This window comes from Oncorhynchus keta, chromosome 15 (genome assembly GCF_023373465.1).
Source record: "Oncorhynchus keta strain PuntledgeMale-10-30-2019 chromosome 15, Oket_V2, whole genome shotgun sequence".
Classification (NCBI taxonomy): Eukaryota; Metazoa; Chordata; class Actinopteri; order Salmoniformes; family Salmonidae; genus Oncorhynchus; species Oncorhynchus keta.
In genome coordinates this window covers 6,550,445-6,563,546 of record NC_068435.1, presented here as the reverse complement: position 1 = coordinate 6,563,546, position 13,102 = coordinate 6,550,445, and the positions used below count along the sequence as shown (strand labels likewise).

The 13,102-nt window shown below is 37.0% G+C and overlaps 1 protein-coding gene across 1 annotated transcript in view; it reads left to right on the top strand.

Moving 5' to 3' along the window:
- Positions 1-13,102, top strand: part of LOC118377354 (collagen alpha-1(XI) chain-like) — a 233,450-nt gene that overhangs the window by 211,742 nt on the left and 8,606 nt on the right. The window contains 9 exon segments of the mRNA XM_052463126.1: positions 4,010-4,063; positions 6,887-6,994; positions 7,653-7,706; positions 8,552-8,605; positions 10,417-10,524; positions 10,809-10,862; positions 11,045-11,080; positions 11,253-11,306; positions 12,429-12,699. Coding sequence (XP_052319086.1) covers positions 4,010-4,063; positions 6,887-6,994; positions 7,653-7,706; positions 8,552-8,605; positions 10,417-10,524; positions 10,809-10,862; positions 11,045-11,080; positions 11,253-11,306; positions 12,429-12,699 — 793 coding nt within the window.

Below are 13,102 nucleotides of genomic sequence, written 5' to 3'. Positions count from 1 at the left end.
ATATAGGTATTAATATAGTCATATAGGTATTAATATAGTCATAATATATTCATATAGGTATTAATATAGTCATATAGGTATTAATATAGTCATATAAGTATTAATATAGTCATATAGGTATTAATATAGTCATATAGGTATTAATATAGTCATATAGGTATTAATATAGTCATATAGGTATTACTATAGTCATATAAGTATTAATATAGTCATATAGGTATTAATATAGTCATATAGGGATTAATATAGTATTAATATAGTCATATAGGTATTAATATAGTCATATAAGTATTAATATAGTCATATAGGTATTAATATAGTATTAATATAGTCATATAGGTATTAATATAGTATTAATATAGTCATATAGGTATTAATATAGTATTAATATAGTCATGTAGGTATTAATATAGTCATATAAGTATCAATATAGTCATATAAGTATTAATATAGTCATATAGGTATTAATATAGTCATATAGGTGTTAATATAGTATTAATATAGTCATATAGGTATTAATATTGTATTAATATAGTCATATAGGTATTAATATAGTCATATAAGTATTAATATAGTCATATAGGTATTAATATAGTATTAATATAGTCATATAGGTATTAATATAGTCATATAGGTATTAATATAGTCATATAGGTATTAATATAGTCATATAAGTATTAATATAGTCATATAGGGATTAATATAGTATTAATATAGTCATATAGGTATTAATATAGTATTAATATAGTCATATAGGTATTAATATAGTATTAATATAGTCATATAGGTATTAATATAGTCATATAAGTATTAATATAGACATATAGGGATTAATATAGTATTAATATAGTCATATAGGTATTAATATAGTATTAATATAGTCATATAGGTATTAATATAGTCATATAAGTATTAATATAGTCATATAGGTATTAATATAGTATTAATATAGTCATATATGTATTAATATAGTCATATAGGTATTAATATAGTCATATAAGTATTAATATAGTCATATAAGTATTAATATAGTCATATAGGTATTAATATAGTCATATAAGTATTAATATAGTCATAATATATTCATATAGGTATTAATATAGTCATATAAGTATTAATATAGTCATATAGGTATTAATATAGTATTAATATAGTCATATAGGTATTAATATAGTCATATAAGTATTAATATAGTCATATAGGGATTAATATAGTATTAATATAGTCATATAGGTATTAATATAGTCATATAGGTATTAATATAGTCATATAGGTATTAATATAGTCATATAGGTGTTAATATAGTATTAATATAGTCATATAGGTATTAATATTGTATTAATATAGTCATATAGGTATTAATATAGTCATATAAGTATTAATATAGTCATATAGGTATTAATATAGTATTAATATAGTCATATAGGTATTAATATAGTCATATAGGTATTAATATAGTCATATAGGTATTAATATAGTCATGTAAGTATTAATATAGTCATATAGGGATTAATATAGTATTAATATAGTCATATAGGTATTAATATAGTATTAATATAGTCATATAGGTATTAATATAGTATTAATATAGTCATATAGGTATTAATATAGTCATATAAGTATTAATATAGACATATAGGGATTAATATAGTATTAATATAGTCATATAGGTATTAATATAGTATTAATATAGTCATATAGGTATTAATATAGTCATATAAGTATTAATATAGTCATATAGGTATTAATATAGTATTAATATAGTCATATATGTATTAATATAGTCATATAGGTATTAATATAGTCATATAAGTATTAATATAGTCATATAAGTATTAATATAGTCATATAGGTATTAATATAGTCATATAGGTATTAATATAGTATTAATATAGTATTAATATAGTCATATAGGTATTAATATAGTCATATAGGTATCAATATAGTAATAATATAGTCATATAGGTATTAATATAGTCATAATATAGTATTAATATAGTCATATAAGTATTAATATAGTATTAATATAGTCATATAGGTATTAATATAGTCATATAAGTATTAATATAGTCATATAAGTATTAATATAGTCATATAGGTATTAATATAGTCATAATATAGTATTAATATAGTCATATAGGTATTAATATAGTCATATAGGTATTAATATAGTATTAATATAGTCATATAGGTATTAATATAGTCATATAGGTATTAATATAGTCATAATATAGTATTAATATAGTCATATAGGTATTAATATAGTCATATAGGTATTAATATAGTCATATAAGTATTAATATAGTCATAATATATTCATATAGGTATTAATATAGTCATATAAGTATTAATATAGTCATATAGGTATTAATATAGTATTAATATAGTCATATAGGTATTAATATAGTCATATAAGTATTAATATAGTCATATAGGGATTAATATAGTATTAATATAGTCATATAGGTATTAATATAGTATTAATATAGTCATATAGGTATTAATATAGTATTAATATAGTCATATAGGTATTAATATAGTCATATAAGTATTAATATAGTCATATAGGGATTAATATAGTATTAATATAGTCATATAGGTATTAATATAGTATTAATATAGTCATATAGGTATTAATATAGTCATATAAGTATTAATATAGTCATATAGGTATTAATATAGTATTAATATAGTCATATAGGTATTAATATAGTATTAATATAGTCATAATATATTCATATATGTATTAATATAGTCATATAGGTATTAATATAGTCATATAAGTATTAATATAGTCATATAAGTATTAATATAGTCATATAGGTATTAATATAGTCATATAGGTATTAATATAGTCATATAAGTATTAATATAGTCATAATATATTCATATAGGTATTAATATAGTCATATAAGTATTAATATAGTCATCATATATTCATATAGGTATTAATATAGTCATATAGGTATTAATATAGTCATAATATATTCATATAGGTATTAATATAGTCATATAGGTATTAATATAGTCATATAGGTATTAATATAGTCATATAGGTATTAATATAGTCATATAGTATTAATATAGTCATATAGTATTAATATAGTCATATAGTATTAATATAGTCATAATATAGTATTAATATAGTCATATATCCACTAATATAGCCATATAAGTATTAATATAGTCATAATATATTCATATAGGTATTAATATAGTCATATAGTCATATAGGGATTAATATAGTCATATGTTCATATAGGTATTAATATAGTCATAATATATTCATATAGGTATTAATATAGTCATAATATAGTCATAATATATTCATATAGGTATTAATATAGTCATATAGGGATTAATATAGTCATATAGGTATTAATATAGTCATAATATAGTATTAATATAGTCATATAAGTATTAATATAGTCATAATATATTCATATAGGTATTAATATAGTCATAAGTATTAATATACTCATAATATAGTCATATAGGTATTAATATAGTCATATAGGTATTAATATAGGCAGAGATATTAGTATAGTCATAATATAGTCATATCGATGTTAATATAGTCTTAATATATTCATAACATTGTAATAATATAGTCATATCCTTCTAGTCAAGGTCATCAGTCGTATATTGATAAGGTACTATAGCTGATTGTCCCTATCTGACCTGCTATACACTGGTTCTGCTTCTAGTCAAGGTCATCAGTCATATATTGAGAAATGATCATCAGTAGTTATTACTCATCATATATACACACATATATATATATATATATATACTTGAATAAGCACTGTTTGTTTCCCCAAGTGTTTACTAAATAGATGGGGTTTTAGGCTGGGTTTCTGTACAGCACTGTGTGACATCGGCTAATGTAAAAAGGCCTTTATAAATAAATGGATGGATTGATTGATGTTGTATTGTCTTCAGACTGTTTTAACCATCTGTGATTGGACACTGTATACCAAGCTGATGAGTGGTGCCTCTTTCCCCCCAGGGACCCATTGGACCAGCCGGTACTGAGGGAAGACAAGGAGAGAAGGGTTCTAAGGTGAGAGGCACAGACGCGCGCACACACACACACACACACACACACACACACACACACACACACACACACACACACACACACACACACACACACACACACACACACACACACACACACACACACACACACACACACGTCCATTCAAACAGAAGTGTTGGATTAGAGTTGATGTGATGGAGACAGGACAAAAGCCCCTCAGAACTTCCTGGTCTGTCAAAGCTGGCTTATAATTGGTTGTCAGAATTGTTTAATCCTCCAACCCCGTTATCCGATCTGATGGTAAATCCATGGATCTCCAATCTTTTGTGTCTGTTCTCATGGCTGATAGATGACAGGTGGTGTGATTGTTGTAATTCCCAAACACCTTTGAAAGGAGCTTTATCTGTTTAGGTTTGAATAAAACTTCATTCTTTTAGAATCCTCCCGAGAACTTCATTCTTATAGAATCCTCCCGAGAACTTCATTCTTATAGAATCCTCCCGAGAACTTCATTCTTATAGAATCCTCCCGAGAACTTCATTCTTATAGAATCCTCCCGAGAACTTCATTCTTATAGAATCCTCCCGAGAACTTCATTCTTATAGAATCCTCCCGAGAACTTCATTCTTATAGAATCCTCCCGAGAACTTCATTCTTATAGAATCCTCCCGAGAACTTCATTCTTATAGAATCCTCCCGAGAACTTCATTCTTATAGAATCCTCCCGAGAACTTCATTCTTATAGAATCCTCCCGAGAACTTCAGTATATACAGTTGACGTCGGAAGTTTACATACACTTAGGTTGGAGTCATTAAAACTTGTTTTTCAACCACTCCACACATTTCTTGTTGATAACAAACTATAGTTTTGGCAAGTCGGTTAGGACATCTACTTTGTGCATGACACAAGTCATTTCTCCAACAATTGTTTACAAACAGATTATTTCACCTATAATTCACTGTATCACAAATCCAATGTGTTAGAAGTTTACATACACTAAGTTGACTGTGCCTTTAAACAGCTTTGAAAATTCCAGAAAATTATGTCATGGCTTTAGAAGCTTCTGATAGGCTAATTGACATCATTTGAGTCAATTGGAGGTATACCTGTGGATGTATTTCAAGGCCTACATTCAAACTCAGTGTCTCTTTGCTTGACATCATGGGAAAATCTAAAGAAATCAGCCAAGACCTCTGAAAAAAAATGGTAGACCTCCACAAGTCTGGTTCATCCTTGGGAGAAATTTCCAACACATATTGAATCATATAGTAACCAACAAAAAGTGTTAAACTAATCAAAATATATTTTACATTTGAGATTGTTTAAAGTAGCCACCCTTTGCCTTGATGACAGCTTTGCACACTCTTGGGATTCTCTCAACCAGCTTCATGAGGTAGTCACCTGGAATGCTTTTCAATTAACAGGTGTGCCTTGTACTTTATGTATATATATATATCTAATTATTTTATTAGGATCCCTATTAGCTGTTGTGAAAGCAGGAACTACTCTTCCTGGAGTCCACACAGAACATAAAACATGACATAATACAGAACATTAATAGACAAGATCAGCCCAAGGATAGAACTATATCAATTCATAAATGGCACATATCAATACATACACACAAATAGAATAGAGCCATGATGTGTTGCTTTATCTGTTTTTTTTTTTAAATCTGGTTGGCTGTTCATTTGAGCAATATGAGATGGAAGGAAGTAACATGCAATAAGGGCTCTATGTAACACTGTACACTTTCCTGAATTAGTTCTGGATTTGCCTGGTGGCACGTCTGGTGGGATAAGTGTGTTCTGGACCTGGGGACTGTGAAAAGACCCCTGGTGGCACGTCGGGTGGGATAAGTGTGTTCTGGACCTGGGGACTGTGAAAAGACCCCTAGTGGCATGTCGGGTGGGATAAGTGTGTTCTGGACCTGGGGACTGTGAAAAGACCCCTGGTGGCACGTCTGGTGGGATAAGTGTGTTCTGGACCTGGGGACTGTGAAAAGACCCCTGGTGGCACGTCTGGTGGGATAAGTGTGTTCTGGACCTGGGGACTGTGAAAAGACCCCTAGTGGCATGTCGGGTGGGATAAGTGTGTTCTGGACCTGGGGACTGTGAAAAGACCCCTGGTGGCACGTCTGGTGGGATAAGTGTGTTCTGGACCTGGGGACTGTGAAAAGACCCCTGGTGGCATGTCGGGTGGGATAAGTGTGTTCTGGACCTGGGGACTGTGAAAAGACCCCTGGTGGCACGTCTGGTGGGATAAGTGTGTTCTGGACCTGGGGACTGTGAAAAGACCCCTGGTGGCATGTCGGGTGGGATAAGTGTGTTCTGGACCTGGGGACTGTGAAAAGACCCCTGGTGGCACGTCTGGTGGGATAAGTGTGTTGGTCAGAGCTGTGTGTCAGTTGACCATGCAAACCATTTGGAATTTTCAACACATTAACGTTTCTTCTAAAAAAGAAGAAGTGATGTAGTCAGTCTCTCCTCAACTCTTAGTCAAGAGACACTGGCCTGCGTTGTACTGATATCGGCCATTCAACTTTTTTTACTTTACTTTGTATGGAACTTTATTTAAACAGTTTTCACAAGTCTAATATCTAGATCTCTCTGTCTTCCTTGTCTATAATATGTATGGAAAAGAAGCTTATTGCTCTGGTTACCCAGACAACTGGTTCTCAAACTTCTCCTCAGGAACCCTCACTACCGCAGGCCATATAAGGTATCTCTGGAAGGTCATGCTGAATGTATTTGAATGTAGCTGGGAATTACTACTATGTAACTCCAGGATGTGGCTGAAGGTTTTGATACAGGTGTATTGAGCGTTATAATTGTGTTTTGCAGGGTGAGGCTGGAGCCGAGGGGCCTGATGGTAAAACTGGACCTGTTGGACCCCAGGGGCCCTCTGGGAAGCCTGGGCCTGACGGCCTGCGTGGAATCCCCGGCCCTGTCGTGAGTTACCTAGCTATACATCACCTGTTATATTTTGATCTATACACTACAGTATCACTGTCATGAGTTGCCCCTGAAGCCTCTGAAGCTAAGTAGGGTCGGTCCAGGTCGGTCCCTGGATGGGAGACCAGATGCTGCTGGAAGTGGTGTTGGAGGGCCAGTAGGAGAAACTCTTTACTCGGGTCTAAGAAGATCCCAATGCCCCCAGGGCAGTGAATGGGACATTGCCCTGTGTAAAGTGCCCTCTTTCAGATGAGACATTAAAACGGGTGTCCTGACTCTCTGTGGTCACTAAAGATCTCATGGCACTTATAGTAAGAGTAGGGGTGTTAACTGGCCCTCAAACCATCACGGTCAGCTAGTCATCCCCATCTTCCAAAAGGCTCATTCCTCCCCCTCCTCTCCCCTGTAACTATTTCCCAGGTCGTTGCTGTAAAAAGAGAATGTGTTCTCAGTCATCTTACCTGGTAAAATAAAGAATAAATCAATCAATAAAATGAGTTAACTCGCTCCATTCAAGTCCTAACTAATCAGATGACAGTGTCTGCTATATAATTATCGTCACATTATCAAGATTATAATTGTGTGGTAATGGGAATGGTAATGTGATGGATAATGTGAAGGATAATGTAATGGATGATGTGATACTTACTCTCAGGGTGAACAAGGACTTCCAGGTGCTTCTGGAATGGACGGACCTCCTGGACCGATGGTAATAACAACATGATAATTACAAGGTTTTGTATTTACGTAGCCCCTTTTCCCCAGCTCATATTGGGTTAACTAATCCTTAGATATACTGGTCCATCCACTGCTTAGTATACTGGTCCATCCACTGCTTAGTATACTGGTCCATCCACTGCTTATATATACTGGTCCATCCACTGCTTAGTATACTGGTCCATCCACTGCTTAGATATACTGGTCCACTGCTTAGTATACTGGTCCATCCACTGCTTAGTATACTGGTCTATCCACTGCTTAGTATACTGGTCCATCCACTGCTTAGATATACTGGTCCATCCACTGCTTAGATATACTGGTCCATCCACTGCTTAGTATACTGGTCCATCCACTGCTTAGTATACTGGTCCATCCACTGCTTAGATATACTGGTCCATCCACTGCTTAGTATACTGGTCCTTCCACTGCTTAGATATACTGGTCCATCCACTGCTTAGATATACTGGTCCATCCACTGCTTAGTATACTGGTCCATCCACTGCTTAGATATACTGGTCCACTGCTTAGTATACTGGTCCATCCACTGCTTAGTATACTGGTCTATCCACTGCTTAGTATACTGGTCCATCCACTGCTTAGATATACTGGTCCATCCACTGCTTAGATATACTGGTCCATCCACTGCTTAGTATACTGGTCCATCCACTGCTTAGTATACTGGTCCATCCACTGCTTAGATATACTGGTCCATCCACTGCTTAGTATACTGGTCCTTCCACTGCTTAGATATACTGGTCCATCCACTGCTTAGATATACTGGTCCATCCACAGTGACAGACTGATTCCTGAGAGTGTTTTTCTGTCTCTTTCCAGGGTCCCCCTGGTCTCGCTGGCTTGAAAGGCACTCCTGGCGGTAAGGGAGAAAAGGTAAGACTGGGCTACTGTAGAGAAGAGTAGGTTATCTCTCTCTTTTTTCTCCATCGCTGTCTATCTCTCCCTCTCTCTTTCAAGGTCAGCAACGTTTCCGGTTTACAGAGTCAACTCTCTGTGTGTTTTAACGTGGTCGTTGAACGCGTGTACTTAATGTAGTCTAATGTGTGTACTGATCATTGGTTAGGAGCTGGCACGCGGCAGTAAGAGTAGTCTAGTGGGCTTTGCAGTAGGCTGTAACTCTAGCTATAGCAGCGGATGTCATCGACACGCCACCGTTGTTAAATACGACTCCGCTATAAACAGAAGAATCATTTACCGTCATAACTAAGATAGTGTTCTGGCACCCGCGGACACAAGAGGCGGCAGCGTAGCCTAGTGGTTAGAGCGTTGGACTGGTAACCGGAAGGTTGCAAGTTCAAACCCCCGAGCTGCCAAGGTACAAATCTGTCGTTCTGCCCCTGAACAGGCAGTTAACCCGCTGTTCCTAGACCAGTTAACCCACTGTTCCTAGACCAGTTAACCCACTGTTCCTAGACCAGTTAACCCACTGTTCCTAGACCAGTTAACCCACTGTTCCTAGACCAGTTAACCCACTGTTCCTAGACCAGTTAACCCACTGTTCCTAGGCCAGTTAACCCACTGTTCCTAGACCAGTTAACCCACTGTTCCTAGACCAGTTAAACCACTGTTCCTAGACCAGTTAACCCACTGTTCCTAGACCAGTTAACCCACTGTTCCTAGACCAGTTAACCCACTGTTCCTAGACCAGTTAACCCACTGTTCCTAGACCAGTTAACCCACTGTTCCTAGACCAGTTAACCCACTGTTCCTAGACCAGTTAACCCACTGTTCCTAGACCAGTTAACCCACTGTTCCCAGGCCGTCATTGAAAATAAGAATTTGTTCTTAACTGACTTGCCTGGTTAAATAAAGGTAAAATACATTTAAAAAAATGAAAAAACATGAATAATGTTGCAGGTGGTTTCAGCTGGTTATTTTAATATACCAATATATATTAATATATATATTTTGCTACTTGGCATAATTGAACAACAGATGTTTGTTATAAACAGAGATGTTAACAATTGTGATTTGTGTATGATTGATCATGGCACCACTCCAACATCATGTCTCCTGTCTGTGGATGTCTGTGTACACTATTTCTGTGACAGTTCATCTGGAGCTATTCCTCTCGCTCTCCTGTTGGATTATCTGCAATGTACTGTGTGAATATCCCATCTAACACTGTTCACCTCTCTTTCTCACTCACCCTCTCTCCCTCTCCTTCTCCTTCTCTCTCTCTTTCCCTCCTCTCTCTCTCTCTCTCCCTCTCTCTATCTCTTTCCCTCCTCCTCTCTCTCTCCTCTCTTTCTCCCTCACCCTCACTCCCTCTCCTTCTCCTTCTCTCTCTCTTTCCCCCTCTCTCTCTCTCTCTTCTCTCTATCTCTTCCCCTCCTCCTCTCTTTCTTCCCCTCCTCCTCTTTCTTCCCTCTCTCTCCCCTCCTCTCTCTCTCCTCTCTCCTCTCTTTCTCCCTCACCCTCTCTCCCTCTCCTTCTCCTTCTCTCTCTCTTCCCCTCCTCTCTCTCTCTCTCTCCTTCTCTCTCTCTCTCTTCCCCTCCTCCTCTCTCTGCCTCTCTCTCTCCCCCTCCTCTCTCTCTCTCTCTCTCTCTCTCTTCCCTCTCTCTCCCTCTCTCTTCCCCTCTCTCTCTCTCTCTCTCTCTCTCTCTCTCTCTCTCTCTCTCTCTCTCTCTCTCTCTCTCTCTCTCTCTCTCTCTCTCTCTCTCTCTCTCTCTGTGTCCTCTAGGGTCACCCCGGTCTGATTGGTCTGATTGGACCGCCTGGTGAGTTTGGAGAGAAGGGAGACAGAGGCCTGCCTGGACCCCAGGGAACTGGTGGAGGCAAGGGAGACACTGTAAGTGACTGACAAGTTTATTACTCATTGATCTATAAACAGATGATTAATAGTCGAGGAATTACCTTTTATTATCTACACCTTTATGTAAAGTGTTAGCTCATTGGTTCATGCGATTATAAAGTGTCATCTCATTGGTTAATACTACTATAAAGTGTTAGCTCATTGGTTCATACTATTATAAAGTGTTGAAGAATGCCTTCATGTAAAGTGCCATCTCATTGGTTAATAGTACTGTAAAGTGTCATCTCATTGGTTACTACTGCTGTACTGTGTCTCTGTAGGGTGTTGGAGGTTCTGCTGGTCCTCTTGGTCCTCCTGGTCCTCCTGGAATTCCTGTAAGTTCCAAAACATCTTTATGTCAAAACATCTTTATGTCAAAACATCTTTATGTCTAAACATCTTTATGTCTAAACATCTTTATGTCTAAACATCTTTATGTCTAAACATCTTTATGTCTACCATTTCATCACGGTCCTAGTGTTATTGTTCACTGTGTGTCTCTCTTTTCTTAACCTAGGGACCTGTAGGCTCTAAGGGGTCCAAGGGATCATCAGTAAGTTCTGTTCATTAGAATCAATCACATCCTATCAAATGTATTTTATAAAGCCCTTCTTACATCAGCTGATGTCACAAAGTGCTTATACAGAAACATCCCTTTTAGAAGATCTCTCCGTCCTATATGACTGGTGTGATAACTTCCTTGTGTCCTGTGTCTGTTTTTGTAGGGTGGATCTGGGCAGAAAGGAGACACTGGTGTGATCGGACCACCTGGAGCTCCTGTAAGTCGACATTTCCTCTCTCAAACAAGAGCTCATTTCCTGTCTCAACAAGAGCTCATTTCCTCTCTCAATAAGAGCTAATTTCCTCTCTCAACAAGAGCTAATTTCCTCTCTCAACAAGGGCTCATTTCCTCTCTCAACAAGGGCTCATTTCCTCTCTCAACAAGAGCTCATTTCCTCTCTCAACAAGTGCTCATTTCCTGTCTCAACAAGGGCTCATTTCCTCTCTCAACAAGAGCTCATTTCCTCTCTCAATAAGAGCTCATTTCCTCTCTCAACAAGAGCTCATTTCCTCTCTCAATAAGGGCTCATTTCCTCTCTCGACAAGAGCTAATTTCCTCTCTCAACAAGGGCTAATTTCCTCTTTCAACAAGAGCTCATTTCCTCTCTCAATAAGAGCTCATTTCCTCTCTCAACAAGAGCTAATTTCCTCTCTCAACAAGAGCTCATTTCCTCTCTCAACAAGAGCTCATTTCCTCTCTCAACAAGAGCTCATTTCCTCTCTCAATAAGAGCTCATTTCCTCTCTCAACAAGAGCTCATTTCCTCTCTCAACAAGAGCTCATTTCCTCTCTCAACAAGAGCTCATTTCCTCTCTCAACAAGAGCTAATTTCCTCTCTCAACAAGAGCTCATTTCCTCTCTCAATAAGAGCTCATTTCCTCTCTCAACAAGAGCTCATTTCCTCTCTCAACAAGAGCTCATTTCCTCTCTCAATAAGAGCTCATTTCCTCTCTCAACAAGGGCTCATTTCCTCTCTCGACAAGAGCTCATTTCCTCTCTCAATAAGAGCTCATTTCCTCTCTCAACAAGAGCTCATTTCCTCTCTCAATAAGAGCTCATTTCCTCTCTCAATAAGAGCTCATTTCCTCTCTCAACAAGAGCTCATTTCCTCTCTCAACAAGAGCTCATTTCCTCTCTCAACAAGAGCTCATTTCCTCTCTCAACAAGAGCTCATTTCCTCTCTCAACAAGAGCTCATTTCCTCTCTCAACAAGAGCTCATTTCCTCTCTCAACAAGAGCTCAGATGCTTTCACGATGATCCACTTTAAATGGACCTTTTCGTCCCTGTCTCTGTATTGGCCAATTTCACTGACCCCTAGCCTCTGTGCTCTTCCAACCAGGGTCCTCCTGGTGACATCATCCAGCCGCTGCCCATCCAGCAGGCGAGCAGGAAGAACAGACGGCAGGCGGAGGACGACGGCGTGCAGGGCGACGAGGCGGGAGGCATGGCGGACTACGGCATGGAGGCCACAGCGGACATGGAGGACGTGTTCGGGTCCCTGAATAACTTGAAGCAGGACATCGAGAGGATGAAGTTCCCCATGGGAACACAGGACAATCCTGCCAGGACCTGTAACGACCTGCACCTCAGCCAGCCTGACTTCCCTGACGGTGGGTTAGAGAGATAAATGACAGGACCAGTCAGCTGTCTGGAGGGCTCATGTACTTACTGCTGGTTTACATTCTACCTGGTAGTTCATCATTGGGCGGCAGGGTAGCCTAGTGGTTAGAGCGTTGGACTAGTAACCGGAAGGTTGCAAGTTCAAACCCCTGAGCTGACAAGGTAAAATCTGTCGTTCTGCCCCTGAACAGGCAGTTAACCCACTGTTCCTGTTCCATTGAACATAAGAATTTGTTCTTAACCGACTTGCCTAGTTAAATAATGGTAAAATAAAAAAATTGGCTAGCATCTCTAATTGGCTAGCATCTCTAATTGGCTAGAGACAGAGATTTCAGTCACCTGGAGAAGTAGTTGAATAGTCCTGGTATACGATGTTTTACATCTGACCTTTGC